The sequence below is a fragment of the Pituophis catenifer genome, unplaced genomic scaffold (genome assembly GCF_029215685.1).
Source record: "Pituophis catenifer annectens isolate HBS135680 unplaced genomic scaffold, rPitCat1.0.hap2 SCAF_11, whole genome shotgun sequence".
NCBI classification, from domain to species: domain Eukaryota; kingdom Metazoa; phylum Chordata; class Lepidosauria; order Squamata; family Colubridae; genus Pituophis; species Pituophis catenifer.
The window spans coordinates 9,249,063-9,266,649 of record NW_027256891.1 but is presented as its reverse complement, the minus strand read 5'-3'; the positions used below and the strand labels follow the sequence as shown (position 1 = coordinate 9,266,649).

The 17,587-nt window shown below is 42.7% G+C and overlaps 1 protein-coding gene across 1 annotated transcript in view; it reads left to right on the top strand.

The window, feature by feature from the left end:
• The first annotated feature begins 216 nt into the window (after window positions 1-216).
• The window catches only part of COL4A5 (collagen type IV alpha 5 chain), a 137,196-nt gene continuing 119,825 nt past the window's right edge, over window positions 217-17,587 (top strand). The window contains exon 1 of the mRNA XM_070952119.1: window positions 217-294. Within this exon, the coding sequence (XP_070808220.1) occupies window positions 217-294 (78 nt within the window). The remainder of the gene's footprint in view (window positions 295-17,587) is intronic.

Here is a 17,587-nt window from a genome sequence, read left to right as displayed (position 1 = left end):
GGGGCGCGGAGGGAGGGACCGCGCACCCGAGCGAAGGCGAGCTCGGAGCCGGGGAAGGCGGAGGCGGGCGCGGAGGCGGGCGCCCAGAGCCGCTTCGCCCGGCCCAGCCCTGCCCAGTTCCTTGCCCACCTCATCCTCCTCTGCGGTGCCTTTTTTTCCCTTTTCCCTTTTTTTGGGGGTGGGCGAAGGCTGCGGGGCTCCTGGAGGAGGTGGAGAATGAAGCTGCGCCCGGGCGCCCGTCGCCTCCTCTTGCTGCTCGCCCTGGGACTCGGCGCTTGGGACGCCCAGGCTGCGGTGGGTGCTCGGCTGCCTTCGGATGCCCCCGGCGGGGAGAGCGGGGCGGGGGCGGCCCAGGACGCCAGTCCGAGCCGCCCGGGTGGGGCTGAGCCGGGCTGGGGCCGCGGGCGGACGAGAGGAAGCCTCGGCTTTCGCCTCCGGGGGGCTGCCAAGGGACCCCGGGAAAGTTGGGCAAAGTTGGTTTTAAAAATAGGCTCCGGGGCGAGCGGCTGCAAGGAAGGCTGGGAAAGGGGAGGGGGCGCGGGAAGGGGTCGGAGCCTGCCTCGCGCCCCTGCCGGGTCCCAGGGAGTGAAGAAGCCGGCGGGGAGGTGGGGGAGAAGAAGGCAGGAGAGGTTGCGAAGCCGTGGGTCCCAGATTGGAGCCGAGTGGCTGGGATTCCGCCGGGGAGCCGAGAAGGGCAGGAGCCGCCAGAGAGATATTGGGGGGGGGGCTGCACTCCCCCCCCATAACGGGTTCCTTCAGGTGGCCGCATCAGGGCCGCCTCCTTCTCTCTTCCCTCTCTTCTTCTTCTTCTTCTCCCTCTAGTCAGAGAATGTCCTTATCAAACAAAGGCCTGGGTGGTTTTGTCTTAATTCCCTTCGGTGCAAAATTTACTTTCTCCAAGTGGCTTTTCTAGTAAGTGAAAGTGAAGGCGGGGTGGGGGGTGGGGGTGGGGGAAGTGGCCCTGCCTTGCTGGAGGCAGCAGCCCTTCCGATTAGAACCCCTTTCCTTTACCCACAGTTTACAAGGGTGTCTTAAGGTAAGATGGAGATGCTGGTCTTAAAAGGGGGAGGGGGCACTTGAGCAGAGTTCAGCCCTGAATTTCAAGATGCTCCCTGTCTTTTCCCACATGCCTATGTGTGGCTTTGCTATGTGCGTGAATAGGAGCGGGTAGGTGGCAGGACTGTGTGCGTCCCATAAAAATGAAGCTTCTTCCCCACCTAAACTGCTGCTGGAGGGAAAGTGTAAACTTTGGAAAAGTTCATTTGGGGTGTTGAGGGAAAGGGGTGGTGGGCGCCGAAACAAAATATGGCACTTTTCTGTCCTCCTGCCCCTAATATGGATCTTAAATTGGTTGTACTCTTCTTTTCCACTTTCTGATAGTTAATAAAAGTTAGACTTCTGGAGAGGTGGAAGGTGGAGTGAAATTGCATTGGGTCCTTGTAGGTTAGCAAATGTGAGTCTTCTGTTTATGACCCACTGATGATACTAACACCAGCGGACATTAGTGCTGTGATGGCTTGGAGGGGTTATAAAATAATGTGTCCACATGTTGGAACCTACAAAATGTGTACTTCACCAGCTGTTTAATCTCTCCTCCAGTTCTCTTAACTGTATTTCCTCTTCTGTCTTGCACAGAAATTGTCAAAATAGTTGTTTTCTCCTTATGCCTAGTTGTAATTTATTAACAGGCCCCCTTGAAATAATAGGTATTATTAACTAATGCTCTCTCTCTCCTTTTAAGGTAGTGTTTAATTGCCATGGTCATTATGGAAAGCAGAATGGGGGACTAGAATGCAGCGGTGCATGTTTGAAATCACTTTTGGTCCAATACCCGTAGTGAACTCTTGTTTGTTATTTATTTTCAGGAATGAAAACTCAGCCAGAGTTTGTCTTGCACCTTTCCCCTAAATATCTAATGACATGAATGGGAAATTAATCATCTCATTTTATGGGCTAGTTTGGGATGTGTGTTTTTCTCTTAGTTTGGGACCACAGACTGAAATGCTTTAACAATGCTTAGTTACTCCTTAACAAGTTTTGCTTCTCTCCCCCCCCCCCTGCCCCGCTCCCCCATTCCATGCGTAAGCCCTGTCATTTAAGGCAAATAACTTTGTCCCATGTCTTGTATGTCATCAAAATAATGTATACAATATTTGTTGGCTGTGGACAGATTAGAGGGAAGCTCAACCCCAAAACTGAGCTCCTTGAAGACAGATCAAAATGAACTAATATTAATTCTGTTCAAACATAATTTCTTTAATGTTTTCTGGGATTTTACGGAAATTCCTTCACAGAAGGATAACCAAAGTGTTGGCTATCTTATTCCATAGTGCTCCATTCCCTGCAAGGAGTTTCCATCTGGTGCAATAATTGACTTTGTGCATGTTAATTCAGATGTCAACCTCATTAAATTGAGCAGGCCTCTGATTTGTAATAAAAGTAACATGGAGTTGCTGGCAAAGTACTCCATTCAGTTTGGCATCTGCTCTGGACTAAAATTCCCGGGGTTTGGGATGGGGTGTGGGTGGGGATCAAATTAATTCATTCTTTGTATAACTAACTACTCTGCATAATTTGAGCGCATAATAAAGTGTAAATTCCTAGCATTAGAGAATGGGAATCTGTACCCCACTTCTGCTGTTCCTAAAGAACCCTGGTTCTTTTTCTTCTGTTTTTCTGTGTGTGTTTGTAACACCTGCTTTGGGTATCCCAGTACATGGTTAAAACAGCAGGAATGAGTCACACTGGTGTGGTCACCAATATTTGAAATTATGAACAAAATTGAGTGGAAATGTGAGACCTGGAGCAAACTTGGTCCCTTAGGAAAAAACCACGCTTGAGTCCATTTGAGGCGAAAAGGTTAGATTTACTAAAAGCCAAGTGGTTGCACTAATGTGAAGCCGGAACTGAAGTTTGAGTGCCAAAATCGCTAGGTTAAACTTCCCCCTTCCCCAAGCCACCCACCTTGTTGTCTTCCCATTATCCAGTCACATTTAGAGAAGATGTTTTGCTAACGGTCCCTGTTGTGGTTGGTAGATAGATAGGTGCTGCATTCCATTCTCAGGACCAAGGCCTTGAGATGTCTCAGAACAGCCCAACTATCGCTTTCGGTTTCCCACATCTTGCACATTCTCCCTCTCAGTCGTCATCATCCACCATCCCCCCCAGCTCCCCTCTCCCGTAATATATGGCAAACTGGCTTCTAAGTGAAGCATAGAAGTGAGCGAAGAATGGTAGCTCTGAGAGGAAAGATTGTTTGTCTATAAGATTGAGGACCAGAGCTGAGCAAAGCCAGATCTCTTGATTTGAAATATTTCTTTGCAGTGTTGGTAGTCTGTAACAAGGGTCCCCAAATCCCAGGCCATGGCATGCCAGAACCCGGTCCGTGCAAACAAGTGAAGCCCCATCCACGGGATGCAGGCAGCACACGAAACCAAGCCCCCTCAAGACCACAGAAAAACCTCTCTCCGTTCCTGGTACCCAAAAGGTTGGGGGCCGCAGCTCTCTAAGATAGGGAAGGAGGGAAGAAGCTGTATTTCCCAGGCTGCTTTTCTCTTACAAGGCTTGGCTTTATCCTCAAGGTGCCTTTCTTAGGTTGTTTCTGACTTCCAGTGCTGAATGCAACCAAGAGGAAAAAATACAGGTAGTTCTCAACTTACAACAGTTCATTGAGTGAACATTCGAAGTTACAACAGCACTGAAAAAAGTGACTTATGAATATTTTTCACACTTATGACCATTGTTGTATCCCCATGGTCATGTGACTTACATTTGGATGCTTAACAGCTGACTCACACTTATGATGGTTGCAGTATCTACCTTCTGACAAGCAAAGTCCATGGGAAAATCAGATTCACTTAACAACTGTCTTACTAATTTAACAACTGTAGTGATTCACTTAACAAATGTGGGAAGAAAAGTTGTAAAATGGGGCAAAGGTCACTTAACCAATTGCTCACTTAACAAGATAAATTTTGGGCTCAATTGTGGTCGTATGTTGAGGATTACCTGTAGTTGCATGCACAACAAAAGAGCTGAAATATCCACTTGATTGATTTTGGGGTCTACTTAAATTTAGGTTCCACCCCCATCCATGCCCCCTCGGGTATATGGAAAGCTACTGAGAATGTGCTGTTCAATGGCCAGGTGTCACTTCTGCCCCCCCAAAAGTTGGATGCTTCTGCTGTAGGTTATGACTCACATTCCCCTTCAGGCGATGATAGTCCGAGTAGGAATCGGATTCCAAAACTGCACACATAGAGAGTTCCTGGTTCTGGTTCTTAGTGGTTCAGAAGTAGAGAAGGTGGCAGGTGTTGGGGGGGAGTCTCATTATCAAGGAGAAATTCAACCCAGAACTAAGGAGGAATTTCCTGACAGTGGGGACAGTTAACCGGTGGAACAGAAGTTGCCTTCAGAAGTTGTGGGGGCTTCAATCACTGGAGGCTTTCAAGAAGAGACTGGACTGCCACATGTCAGAAATGGTATACGGTCTCCTGGTTGAGCAGAGGGCTGGACTAGATGACCTACAAGGCCCCTTCCAACTCTGTTGTTCTGATAGATCAGGATGGGTGTTTGCAAATTTGCACTCTGGGCTGATGAGAGGACTATAATTTCCTTCTCTCCCTCTGCAGGCATATGCATCTCTCCCTTCCAAAACCCCTGTTTCTAGCTTGTTTTAATTTTTGTGATTTTAATTTATTTTTATTCTTATAACAGTTATATGTCGTCTGTCCTGATGTAAGCTGCTCACAGTTGCCTGAACCGCAAGATGGACAGCAAATAAATTTGATAAGTAGCTAAATTAATAAATACAGGTAGTCCCCAATTTACGGCCACAATTGACCCCCAATTTTTTGTTGTCAAATGAGACCGTGGTTAAGTGTGCTTCATCCCACTTTAGGAACATTTCTTGCCACTGTCGTTAAGTGAATTACTGCAGTTATCAAGTTGTTAGTAACACGGTTGTAAAGCATATCTGGCTTCCCCATTGACACTGCTATTTTTGCCATACGCTAAATAAATAAATATTTGACTTTGCTTGTCAGAGGGATTTGCCTTGCCTCCAGGACACTGCAGCCATCACAAATTCATGCCATTCGCCAAGGGTCCAAATTTTGATCACGCAACCATATAGATGCTGCAACAGCCGTAAGTTGGTTTTTCTGTGCCATTGTAACTTCAAATGGTCACTAAATGACTGGTTGTAAGTTGAGGACTACCTGCAAATAAGATAAAGACAATCTGAAGCTGTTTCTCTCCAGTTCTGCTGAAGCTGTGGAGCTGTAAACCCCACGGAGCCCATCAGCCTTTTTTCTGTGGATCTGTTATTTCACTCGTGCAATTCCCCACCCACTTTAGTCCCTGGCCCCACCCACTTTGGGAGGGGCTCCTCGCTTGCCCTTTGGGTCTTGTGGACCTCTTGAGCCAGTAAAAATGTGGCTTTCCTTCAAGCCTTGTGAAAAGGGCTGGTTTTGAAGCTAGAGATCCTATTTTATAGGCTCAAGTTAGGTTCTTTAAGGGATAGAGCAGGGATGTCAAACTCGATTTCATAGAAGGCCACATCAGGGCTGTGTTTGACCTCAAGGGGTGTGTGGCTGGGGTGGGCGTGGCCAACTCAACGTCACTCACGTCAGGGACACCTATGGAGGCCAAGTGCTAAGGCAGGACTTCCCTCAGACCCTCCCTCACTCTCATTATAATCTTCCTTCCTTCCTTCCTTCCTTCCTTCCTTCCTTCCTTCCTTCCTTCCTTTCTTTTTCTTTCCCTCTTCATTCTCCTTTCTTCTTCCTCCCTCTCTTTCCTTATTTTTCCTTCCTTGCTCTCTTCCTTTCTTCCTTTCTTTTTCCTTCCTTGCTCTCTTCCTCTCTTTCCTCTTTCCCTTTCTCCTTTCCTGTCCCTTCCTGCATGCTCAAATGCAAAAGGGGAAACATTTCTCCTTTTGTTCTGTTTTTAGTTTGTTTTGCTAGCCCTCTGCCAGCAAAAACGGAGCCCGTTTTCACTCTCAGAGAGCTGCAGGAGGCCGTCGCAGATGAAAACAGAGCCAGGAGGGCTGCACGCAGCCCTTTCGAGCTCCATTTTTGCTGGCAGAGGCACTGCGAGTTGGTCCTTTGCTGTTTCCAGGGCAGCCCTGCAGGCCAGATCTAAGCACCCTGTGGGCCGGATCCAGCCCACAAGCCTCAAGTTTGACACCCCTGGGATAGAGGAAGCTATCTCGAAGCTACAATTAAATTCCCAGAATTCCTCAGCTGTTATGGCTATTGCAGAGAACTCTGGGATTTGAAGTCGTCATGGACTGAGGCTGTTTTTATTATTATTTCCTGCCTTTATTAGTTTTATTTCTTAATTTTACAAATAAGATATCAAACATCTTCCTCCTCCTATTTTCCCCATAAAAACCACCCTGTGAGTTGAGTCGACCTAAGAAAGAGAGACTGGCCCAAAGTCACCCAGCTGGCTTCATGCCTAAGGTGGGACTAGAACTCACCATCTCCTGGTGATTGGTCCAAAGTCATCCAGCTGGCTTTCATGGCTAAGCTGAGACTTGATCTCACGGTCTTTCTAGCCTGGTGCCTTAAACCATAAGTCCAAACTGGCTCTCCTAAATTTAAAATGTATTCAGTTTGGAAATGCAGATCATTGCAGGGGAAGTTAGGAAACACCCACCTTGAGCACCTGCAAGTTTAGATGGGATGGGGAGAGTCAACAGAATCACCTAAAAAGAGGCATGGCTCATTACAGGGACAATTCCCACAATTGGGAATTTCCATTGCTAAGCAAGGTGGCCTTTAAATGAGTTGCATGTAATTTGAGGACCCTTTTTGCCATGATTGTTAAGCAAATCACTGCAATTGTTAGGTGATTCGTGAGCTGGCTAAATGCATCCAGCTAATCAGAAGCCGGCGTGATTGGTTACAAATGGTGGTCGCAGGACTCCAAGGGGCTGTGACCACTGTAAGTACATGCCAGTTGCCAAGGGCCTGAATTTTGATCACATGACCACAGGGAACACTGTAGTAGTCATAAGTGCGAAAACTGGTTGTAAGTCACTTTTTTTCTGTGCCATTGTCATTTTGAACTGTTGCTGAGTAAATGGTTGTAAGTCGAGGACTACCTGTAGTTGAGGTTCTCGGTAGGAATACTATCCGTGATAATATTTTGCTGCAAATCAGTGTTATTATTAGCAACAGTTGAAGTGGGAGGGAGGGAGGGTTGATTGAATTTACTTGACTCAAATTTGATGCATCTCAACTCCAAATAATTCTGGGTGGCTCATGATACACCACAGTACAAAAACAATATAATAAAAACCAAGAAAGCCTGACTAGAACAGAAGAAAAAGAAATATAATGGAAAAAATATAACAGAAGAAAAACAATGCAGGTAATCCTCGACTTACGATTACAATTGAGCCCAAAGTTTTGTTAAGCGAGTTTTGCCCCATTTTACAACCTTTCTTGTCCCAGTTGTTAAGTGAATCACTGCAGTTAAGTGAGTTACACAGTCGCTAAGTGAATCGGGCTTCACCATTAACTTTGCTTGTCAGAAGATCTCAAACGGGGATCACATGACCCGGGACACTGCAACTGTCATAAATATGAGTCAGTTGCCAAGCTTCTGAATTTTTATCATGTGACCACAACAGTTGTAAGTGTGAAAAACGGTCATAAATTGGCTTTTTCAGTGCTGTTGTAACTTCAAAGAGTCACTTAATGAATGGTTGTAAATCGAGGACTACCTGTATAATAAAAAACAAGCAAGCCAGACGATAACTGAAGAAAAAAAACAAGAACAAGAGAGATGATGAATTTAATAGATTCCACCAACATCTAACATCCAGCAAGAGCTTCCAGCCATTCCAGCCTCAAGGCTAGGAGATTTATGATCCTCTGGAATGCCAATAAAGGGATTATATTCCCATGGAAAATAAAGCACAATATTTATTTACAATGTTTGTGTCCTGCTTTTGCCTCAAAGATTTGCAGGCACCTATCAGAGCTTTTGCACCACAGAAAAAGACAAACCACAGACATCTGAAAATGCAAGAAAATAAAATGGAAAGGTGCCTGCTGGCATCTGACTTATCACAAGTAAGAAGGTTCAGTCTGGGTTTTTGCAAACTGAACTCCAGCTGCCAGAGAGGAAAATTGGAAAGGAATCTTTGGGGAGATACGTAGAAATGAGTCAAGAGTTTAAGTCAAATGGAATTTACCTAAACTTGTAGATAAAATTGGAATGAGAATTTGTTTTTCCATACTAAGTTCTTTTTAGGAAAGGATCTCTCCTAAAGAAAACATCAATTCCCTTGAATTAAATTAAATTAAAATATATTGAAGTCAATTAAACTAGAGTCAATTTAAAATCATTCTCTATAACTCTTGAATGTGAAGCAGCTAAACTTGGTCTTGGTTGGTTCCCCAATTTTCACAAGGACTGGCTTTGCCCACCAAACTAGGTCAAATTTTGTTCACTTATTTGTTGAATAGGTCACACTTGGCTGGATTCACTCAAGGTGCTAAACCACAAACAACATTGTGGCTTCATGCATTGTTTGACTTCATACAGTGTGAGATGGTCTGGTCCCAAAGCAACACAGATCTCTTTGCTTCCTTCCTCAATCTACAACTTTGTTTGCATGATTTTCAGTGCCAGTGGTCAGAGAAGCATCTAAACTTTGTGTTTCTCGAAGATGAACACTTCTCTTTAGCTTAGCAACCCTCCCTTGTGTGGACTTTGACATAGCTGGCTAGGGAATTCTGGGAGTTGACGTCCACACACCTTTAGTGGGGTCAAGCTTGAAAAACACTCTTGTAAAAGAATTATGGATCACATTCTACCTTCCCTGAGAAATGACTCGCATTCCTTTAACAAGATGTTATCTTGATGCTCTTTTCAATCAGGAATGCCAAATGTTTTGCTTGAAAAAGAACAGTGCTCTGTATCTGGTGTGAGAACCTCCCTCTGTAGGTCAGGTGTGGATGACAAGGCTTCTGCATTTGACCAACAAGGCTGACCCTTCCACACAAGCTCTTTTCTCTACCTCTCTTGCCTACCAACCCAGTTCCTTCTGAAATTCCCAGTCCCCTTCCTTACAAAACAGAAACCTTGCCCAAAATATCAGAACTGGGGGAAAAAATACAAGTATGCTTAATTCAAGGGAGGCAAGACTGTAAGGCATGCATACAGGTAGTCCTTGACTTATGACCACAGTTGAGCCAAAAATTTATATTGCTAAGCGAGACAGAAGTTAAGTAATTTTGTCCCATTTTATGACCTGTCTTGCCATAGTTGTTAAGTGAATCACTGCAGTAGTTGAGTTGGTAACACAGTTGTTAAGTGAATCTGGCTTCCTCATTGACTTTTCTTGTCAGAAGGTTGCATAAGGTGATCCTGTAACCCTTGGGACACTACAACTGTCATAAATATGAGTCAGTTACTAAGAGTTTGAATTTTGATCAGATGACTATGGAGATGCTGCAATGGTCATAAGTGTGAAAAACAGTCATAAGTCACTTTTTGCAGTGCCATTGTAACTGTCACTAAAGGAACTTTTGTAAGTTGAGGGCTACCTGTAGTTGACCAAACTTAAGATGAGAGCTTTTCCTGGAGACCTCCAGCTAATGAAACTGGGCATTTTTCTACAAATAAGAATGTCTTCTCAGTAGCTGCATAGTAGTTTGGGGAGTGTTGTCCTCAAAACGTTTTGCCTGATCTTCTCTGTGCTGTTTTTTCAGCACTGGCTAAAAAAAATTCCTCTTTTCCTGTCATTTTACAACTTAGAATTTCTGGGATTTTAACATGCCCTATAAGTCAATGATTGCTATTAATGTGTTTCATTGATTTTTTTTGTCTGACACTTTAAATGGGCTTTGTAGACTCCTGTGCTGTCTTTTATCGGTGTGTCTTCCTCTCTTCTTTTTAAAAGTAATCCTCTTTTAGAACTCGGAACTCTGGTTAGTGGATAAATATAACATCCAGGGACAGAATTAAGATCGTATGCATGGCTGCTTTAAACAAAGATTGTCAGTAACTTGAGTTGGTTATTTAAACTCTGTTTTTCAAAGTTGGCAATTTTAAGATTTGGACTACAACTCCCAGAATCCCCCACCCAGCATTCTAGGAACTGAAATATTTTGGTAAAAGTTGCCAAGTTTAAAAGAACACTGGTTTAACTTCATTACATTGTATAGTAATTGTCTAAAACAGTTTGTAACTAATTTGACAAAAGTTAATTTTGTTTTCTAAGCACTTTACAAGTAGAAATTGATTAGAATCTTCCTTTACAAGAGGAGATTTAGATACAAATACACTATCCTTAATTCTCCTCTCCACTCCATCCTTCTCTGTTCCTCTATTAATGTGCTTCTTGCTTATTTCTCCTCAAGTTATCAAAGATTTGTGGGTGTCTCCTTTTTTTCTCCCGTAGTGGCAACTTCGTATGTTCAAAATAAAATTACTGTCATTATATTTTTGTTCTTTGTTTTGGAATCTCTAATCCTCCTTGACTTTCTGGCTACTGTACATACATAATGGAGACTGGAGGCCTTCATCAATTGCCCTAAATCAGGGTTTACAATCACGACAACTTGAAGACGTGGATTTCAACTTCCAGAATTCCCCACTCAATTATGTTGGCGGGAGGATTCTGGGAGTTGAAGTCCATGCATTTTAAATTTGCCAAGGTTGGGAAACCCTGTCCCAAGTCGTCATGTGGGTTTGCTTGGTTTTCTTTTAATAGTTTATGTGAACTCAGCCTTATCATTATCAATGATTTATGACTTAGTATGCTACATAAATGCAACCAACTGTGGTTTATCCAACAAATCAGGATTTAACAAATTTTGGCCTAGTAAAATGTGGGAACCAAACCCGGCTGAACAGACCTTTATTTATTGCAGTTACTTTCACATTTAATTTCAGAGGGGTTTTTTTTTCTTTTTTTTTAACATGTACAGCTGTCAGAGATCACTTCCTCTTGGAGTTGAATTCAAGTATGAGAAGCAAGTGCAGATAAATGTTGCCAAACACACATCAGTCTTCTTTGGAACAGTAATGTGAACTCACAAATACCTCTACTATAATTTCAGGGAAGACTATTTGAATAGTCTTTGGAACCTGAGCTGCATTAGAATACAGGGGTGAGGAGCAGTGGTGGGTTTCAAAAATTTTTACTACCAGTTCTGTGGGTGTGGCTTAGTGGGCGTGGCATGGCTTAATGAGCATGGCTTGGTGGGCGTGGCAGGGGAAGGTTACTGCAAAATCCCCATTTCCTTCCGATCAGCTGGGAGTCAGGAGGCAGAGAATAGATGGGGGCAGGGCCAGCCAGAGATGATATTTACTGGTTCTCTGAACTACTCAAAATTTCTGCTACCGGTTCTCCAGAACTAGTCAGAATCTGCTGAAACCCACCTCTGGTGTGGAGGTGGCAGTATGGGAAATGTTGGCTTGCAAGACCAAATTACAACTGTCCAGCGAGGATTTCACTCTTACTAACAAGCTTTCTTCAAATGCATCTTTTAATTGAAACAAAATCTTGGTCTGAAAAGTTCTACCAGACTCCTCCTGAGTTTTGGCTACCATAGACAAATACAAGCAGTCCTCGACTTACAACCACAATTGAGCCCCAAATTTATGCTGCTAAGTGAGACAGTTAAGTGAGCTTTGCCCCATTTTACGACCTTTCTTGCCACAATTGTTAAGCGAATCACTGCAGCTGTTATGTTAGGAACACAGTTGTTAATTGAATCTGGCTTCCCCATTGGCTTTGCTGATCAGAAGGTAGCAAAAGATGGTCACATGACCCCGAGACACTGCAGCTGTCATAAGTACGAATCAGTTGCCAAGCATCTGAATTTTGATTATGTGGCCAGGATTTTTTTTCAGTGCCATTGTAATGGTCACTGAATTGTTGTATGTTGAGGGCTACCTGCATATTCTTTCTACAATTTTGGGCATAATTTATTTCTGGGCATAATCCAAAGAAGAATTGCTAATGCTCCAGGATATCTTAGCTTCTTCCAGGCTGCTGCAGTTCCATGGAAGACCTCTTTTAGGTGTTCTCACTGTAAAAGGTCAAAGGTCGAAGATGGCCTTGGGCCATCCTTAAAGATGGAAATCTCCGTTCTGCAAATCAGGACTGTCAATTCTTTGTGATCTTTGGCAAGAACCTTAATTGAGGTATTTTTATTTCATAGGTAATGGACATTCCAATAGCTGCCTGTCAATTCCTCCTGATGTTTGGCAAGAACCTGAATTGTGGTGTTTTTATTTTACAGAGAAGGGACATTCCAACAGCTACAGGTTTTCACTGGAATCCTGTAATTGTAAATTGTACAATTCATGGTCCAGAAACACTGGGGGGAGAAATGAGATTTTGAAAGTATTTTTGACTCGGGCAGTAGAAACTTGGTGTACTTATTATTTTAGAAAGTTTAGATCCATAGCCAAGACTAAAATTTGGCTCTTGATGTTTCAAGGGGTACTTTGGATTGACTAACTGGACTTTCTGTCCTGGGTCAAGCAGGACATGAGAAAAAGAAATACAAAATTCTCATCTATAGCTTTTATTTTTACCCTTCCCCCTTGAACTGAGAGGTGACGTAACTGATGTGGAAAAAATTGCAGGAGGCCGATCTCTTGAGGCAAAGTTTCCAGTTTATTCTCTGGCCATAAAACAGAATGGTGTTTTCAGCCAAGCACTTAAGATAGCAACTGAACTAAAATCATGCCAACTTGTGGTAGAGGGGGGGAAAAAGGCATGGATCATGCCAAGCTTGCTAATCTCAACGTCTTTGTCCTTTGTGGGTTTTAGCTTTGGCACCAAGTCGAGCTGCGTTCTGGCCCATAAACAGCAATGGGTTTCCTTCTGGTACCTTCAACATCCTTGGTCAGGGGTGTTGATAGTGCTGAGGTCTATCAAGGCTGGCATTATGCCAGGCAGCCAAGGGGATGGTTTTAAAAACAACGTGAAGTGAGTTGGTTGTGAGCTTGCCCTGTTTTGTGGGATTGTAAATATCTTACTGGGGTGGAGAAAATCAAACCAGTTTAAGGAACTGGTTGCTCCCTAGGACACCTCTTGAATTTAGCTTCTTGGTTTGAAGGGTACTGCTTGACTGGTCAACTGGGCTCTTTGCTGTGTTGATGTGTATTACAGGTAGTCCTTGTTTAGTGACTTCCTTATTTAGCAACTGTTTGCAGTTATGGCAATGATGAAAAAGTAACTTTGCGAACAATTATTGTATTTATGACTTCGTGGGTTTGTAAAGCAAAGGAAAGCTGAAGTCTGATCATCATAAGCATAGTTGCAGTTTCACTTACCACCACTTTGCTGTAACAATCAGGTTGCCAGTCCCAATTATGGTCATTTAAACAAGGACTAGCTGTATGCACTTCTCAGCTTATTCCTTATAGCTTCTCCACACTTTTATTTGTCTTGCTATTGCTTCCAATAATGGGTTGCACTAACTCATAGTGGAGTTTAGTTCACTAGGGTTTACTTGATTGTAGTTCAGCATCTTATGAATTCAGATATTGCAGTTTATAACTATAGATTTATGTATTTAGGAACCTAATCAATTGTATCTTTTCTACTAACCATATCCGAGTCAAAAATTTGACTTACAATAGGTTGTTTAGTGACCGTTCAAAGTTACAATGGCATTGAAAAATGTGACTTATAACCATTTTTCGTACTTATGACCATTGCAGCATCCTTATGGTCACATGATCAAAATTCAGATCCTTGGCAACTGGTTCATATTTATGACGGTTGCAATGTTCTGCTGTCATGTGAACAGCTTTTGCAACCTTCTGACAAGCAAAGTCAATGGGAAACACTTAATACACTTAATAACCATGTTACTATTTTAACAACTGCAATAATTCACTTAACAGCTGTAGCTAGAAATGTCGTAAAATGCGGCAAAACACACTTAACAAATGTCTCACTTAAGAACAAAAATTTTGGGCTCAATTATGGTCGTAAATCAAGGACGACCATAATTGAGGGTCGATTGGTATACCAATCAGTATACCCAAAGTCAAGAATTCATTTTTTTTCTGACTCCAGCACAAAGTTCAGATGTGGTTTCCAAGTAAAGTCAAGCTGATCTCTCATTTCATTTCATTTCATTTTATTAAATTTGTATACCGCCCTACTCCCGAAGGACTCAGGGCGGTGAACAGGCACGAAATAAAACACATAAATACAAAAGTTAAGACATGATTAAAACCCAATTAAATAATTTTTGCCCGAGATAATTTAAAACTCCCAATAATTTAAAACAAATTAAAATTTGAATTTAAAAATTTAAAAGAAGGGGAAAAAATTAGGCCAGGCCGGCCTGCTGGAATAGGAGTGTCCTCAAAGCACGGTGGAAAGTGCGCAGATCCGGGATCCTCCGTATCTCCGGGGGGAGCTCGTTCCAGATAGTAGGTGCCCCCACAGAGAAGGCCCTCCCCCTAGGCGCCGCCAGTCGACATTGTTTGGCTGAGGCACCTGGAGGAGCCCCTCTCTGTGGGAGCGTACCGGCCGGTGGGAGGCTGTTTGTGGTTGTAGGCGGTCCCGTAAGTAGCCAGGTCCTAAGCCATGGAGCACTCTAAAGGTGGTAACCAAAACCTTGAAGCGCACCCGGAAGACCACCGGGAGCCAGTGCAGCTCGCGCAGGAGAGGTGTCACACGGGAGTGCCATGTTGCTCCCATAACCACCCGCGCGGCCACACTCTAATTATAGCAATCATTTTTGCCATTTCTGCTAGCTTTTCACTACCTGGTCATGATTGAAGATGAATTATTTGGTTCAATAATAGAACCTTGGATGATCTTCACAGATGGTCTCCATTTTAAGGAAATGTGGATGCTGTTGTTCACACTTCCTGCTGAGCTGTGGTTTGTGGAATAAGCCACAATGGCTAGGTTCACATCAATCTTAAGCCATAGCCTATAATTACCAAACCACAGTGGTCAAATTCACAGGGCGCAGTGAACCATGAAGAGATTCATTACATGCTGGCTTTATCCAAACCAGAGCTTTAATTCTAAATTAGGAAAAGATCATATTGTTTGAATAGAGAACTCTCCTTTGTAAAGCGGGAATATAGTCATTTCTTTGGTTGCTTAGAAGTGAAATATGCTTTTTTATTGTATTTGTATTTCACTTCTGTGATACTTGTGAAATTGTACAGGTAGTCCTCAATTTACAACCACAATTGAGCCAAAAAAATTATGTTGCTAAGTAAGACATTTGTTAAGTGAATTTTGCCCCATTTTATGACCTTTCATGCCATAGTTGTTAAGTGAATCACTGCAGTTAAGTTAGGAACACAGTTGTTAAGTGAATCTGGCTTCCCCATTGACTTTGCTTGTTGGAAGGGTGCAAAAGGTGATCACATGACCTCAGGACACTACAACCGTCATAAGTACAAGTCAGTTGCCAAGCATCTGAATTTGGATCCCCTGTTCATTGGGATTCTGCAATGGTCATAGCTCCCTTTTTTCAGTGCTGTTGTAACTTTGAATGGTCACTAAATGAATTCTTGTAAGTTGGGGACTACCTTTATTTCATTTTAAATTTCATTTAGAATGTAGCTGTGATTAGAATTGGCAACAGGGAACCCCCCCAATCGCTTGGCTGTTGTTTTTATAGCTCATGACCCTTGGCTATAGAAGCCATGGCTGAAAGCTGCAGCCCTGAACATCTGGAAGGAGCAACTCGCCTGCCCTCCTAGCTCTTAAAAACAAATGTAGATGTGTTAGCTGAGGCTGACTCACCAGCACACGTGCCTCTCATTTTCTTGCTGAGGGTTGAATGTTTGAACAATTTTGATTGACAATAATTCCCCAGGATAAATGAACTGATGAATGAAAAGCCTGTGGCCTTTCAGTTGTGTGTGGTTAAGCACATGGATTGCTTTAAATATTAAACTTACCACCATGCACAGTTGTCATTCTTGAGAAGTAAATATATTTCTCTATCTTGAGAATGTGTCCTTAACCACAATGGGTCAGGGAATGGGCTGTGTGCCATATGTTTTTTGATGTCATTAAATGACAGATTACACTAATCAGGCTATGGTGATATGTTTGGTTTCTTTTTTAAAAAAAAAACCCTGCAGAAAATGACAGCTAAATGTTTTAAAGGACTGATACAATTATGAAACGCCTTTGGCGTTCCACACAGGAATGTTTATATCTTAAGTGAACCTTAATTAATTTGACTTCAGTGTTGGTAATGAAACTAACTGCCTTTTATCTATTTGGTCACGCCTGCAAATACAGTGGCTTGGAATGTAGCACTGTACATGGGAGTTCTCAAAGAAAGTATGAAATGCTGTGAATATTTCAGCTTCTCTTTTTTTAAGACTCTGGAGTAACGCACAACTCCTGGCAAATTTATAGACCAGCCCATGTTTTCTTGGCAGGGAATATTTGCTTGGTCACCTACTGAGATGTTTTCTCCAACTTTCCAGCCCAGATCCAACCTGGCTTAGCTTTTTTGAAATTAGCCAACATTGATTGGGTGATGCCATCAGTTGCTGTTGTTTGTATCCTGAGATTGCTGCCAATTAGAAGGTTGTAAATTCAAATTTTCAACTTCTAATTGGAAACAATAGAAGTGTTTCCTGGAAATTTTCTTACAGATTTGAAAAAGATGCTAGCTTTTGGGTGCAAAAGTATTATTTAAAAGCAGGAAAATGCTACTATTTGGACTGAGTTGCCTTACTGTCCACTTGAAATAAATGTTGCTTATAATGTGAGAAAGTCCAATCTGCCAACCATAGAAACTCACATTCTCATCAATCAGCAAATAAATATGGAAAGGTTATTTAAGGTTTGTTTAAAAGAACAGCTGTGCTCATTAGGGTGAATGAAACTGGTAGCATTCCAAGGGTGATCCTAGCAGCCACAGGATATATTCACCCCAAATCGGAAAAGCATAATCAGAAACAAAGATAAGGGGAGTTTAGAACTATGTGTGCGCTAACTTAAATGTGTAGAAGTAACTGGATAGAAATACCATCTGTTTTAAAGACAGGTAGGAACTGGAGACTGGTAGTTTACCTTTAATTGTCTAATTAATTAGTGTTTTTCTACCTGGAAATAGTCTGGCTAGCTGGTGAATTCTAGGAATTGAAAGGCTACTGTATGTCAAGTAGAATGTAAGAACACCTGCCAATTGGTGAGAAAATAATATATGGACTCTGGAGATTCTCAGTCATCCAGGTCATGGTTGTCCCAAAGGTACTTTTTCAAAAGGCAAGTAGACTTTTTTCCTTGAAGGCATTTCACTTCTCATCTAAGAAGCTTCAGAACTGAAGAAGCTTCTTGGATGAGAAGCGAAATGTCTTCAAGGAAAAACAAAGAAAGTCCATTTGCCTCTTGTTGTTGTCGTTAGTTGCGAAGTCGTGTCCGACCCATCACAACCACATGGACAACGTTCCTCCAGACCCTCCTGTCCTCTACCATCCTCTGGAGTTCATTTAAGCTCCCGCCGACTGCTTCAGTGACTCCATCAGGCCACCTTGTTCTCTGTCGTCCCTTTCTTCTTTTGCCCTCAATCTTTGCCCTCTTGAAAAAGCTCTTTTGAAAAAA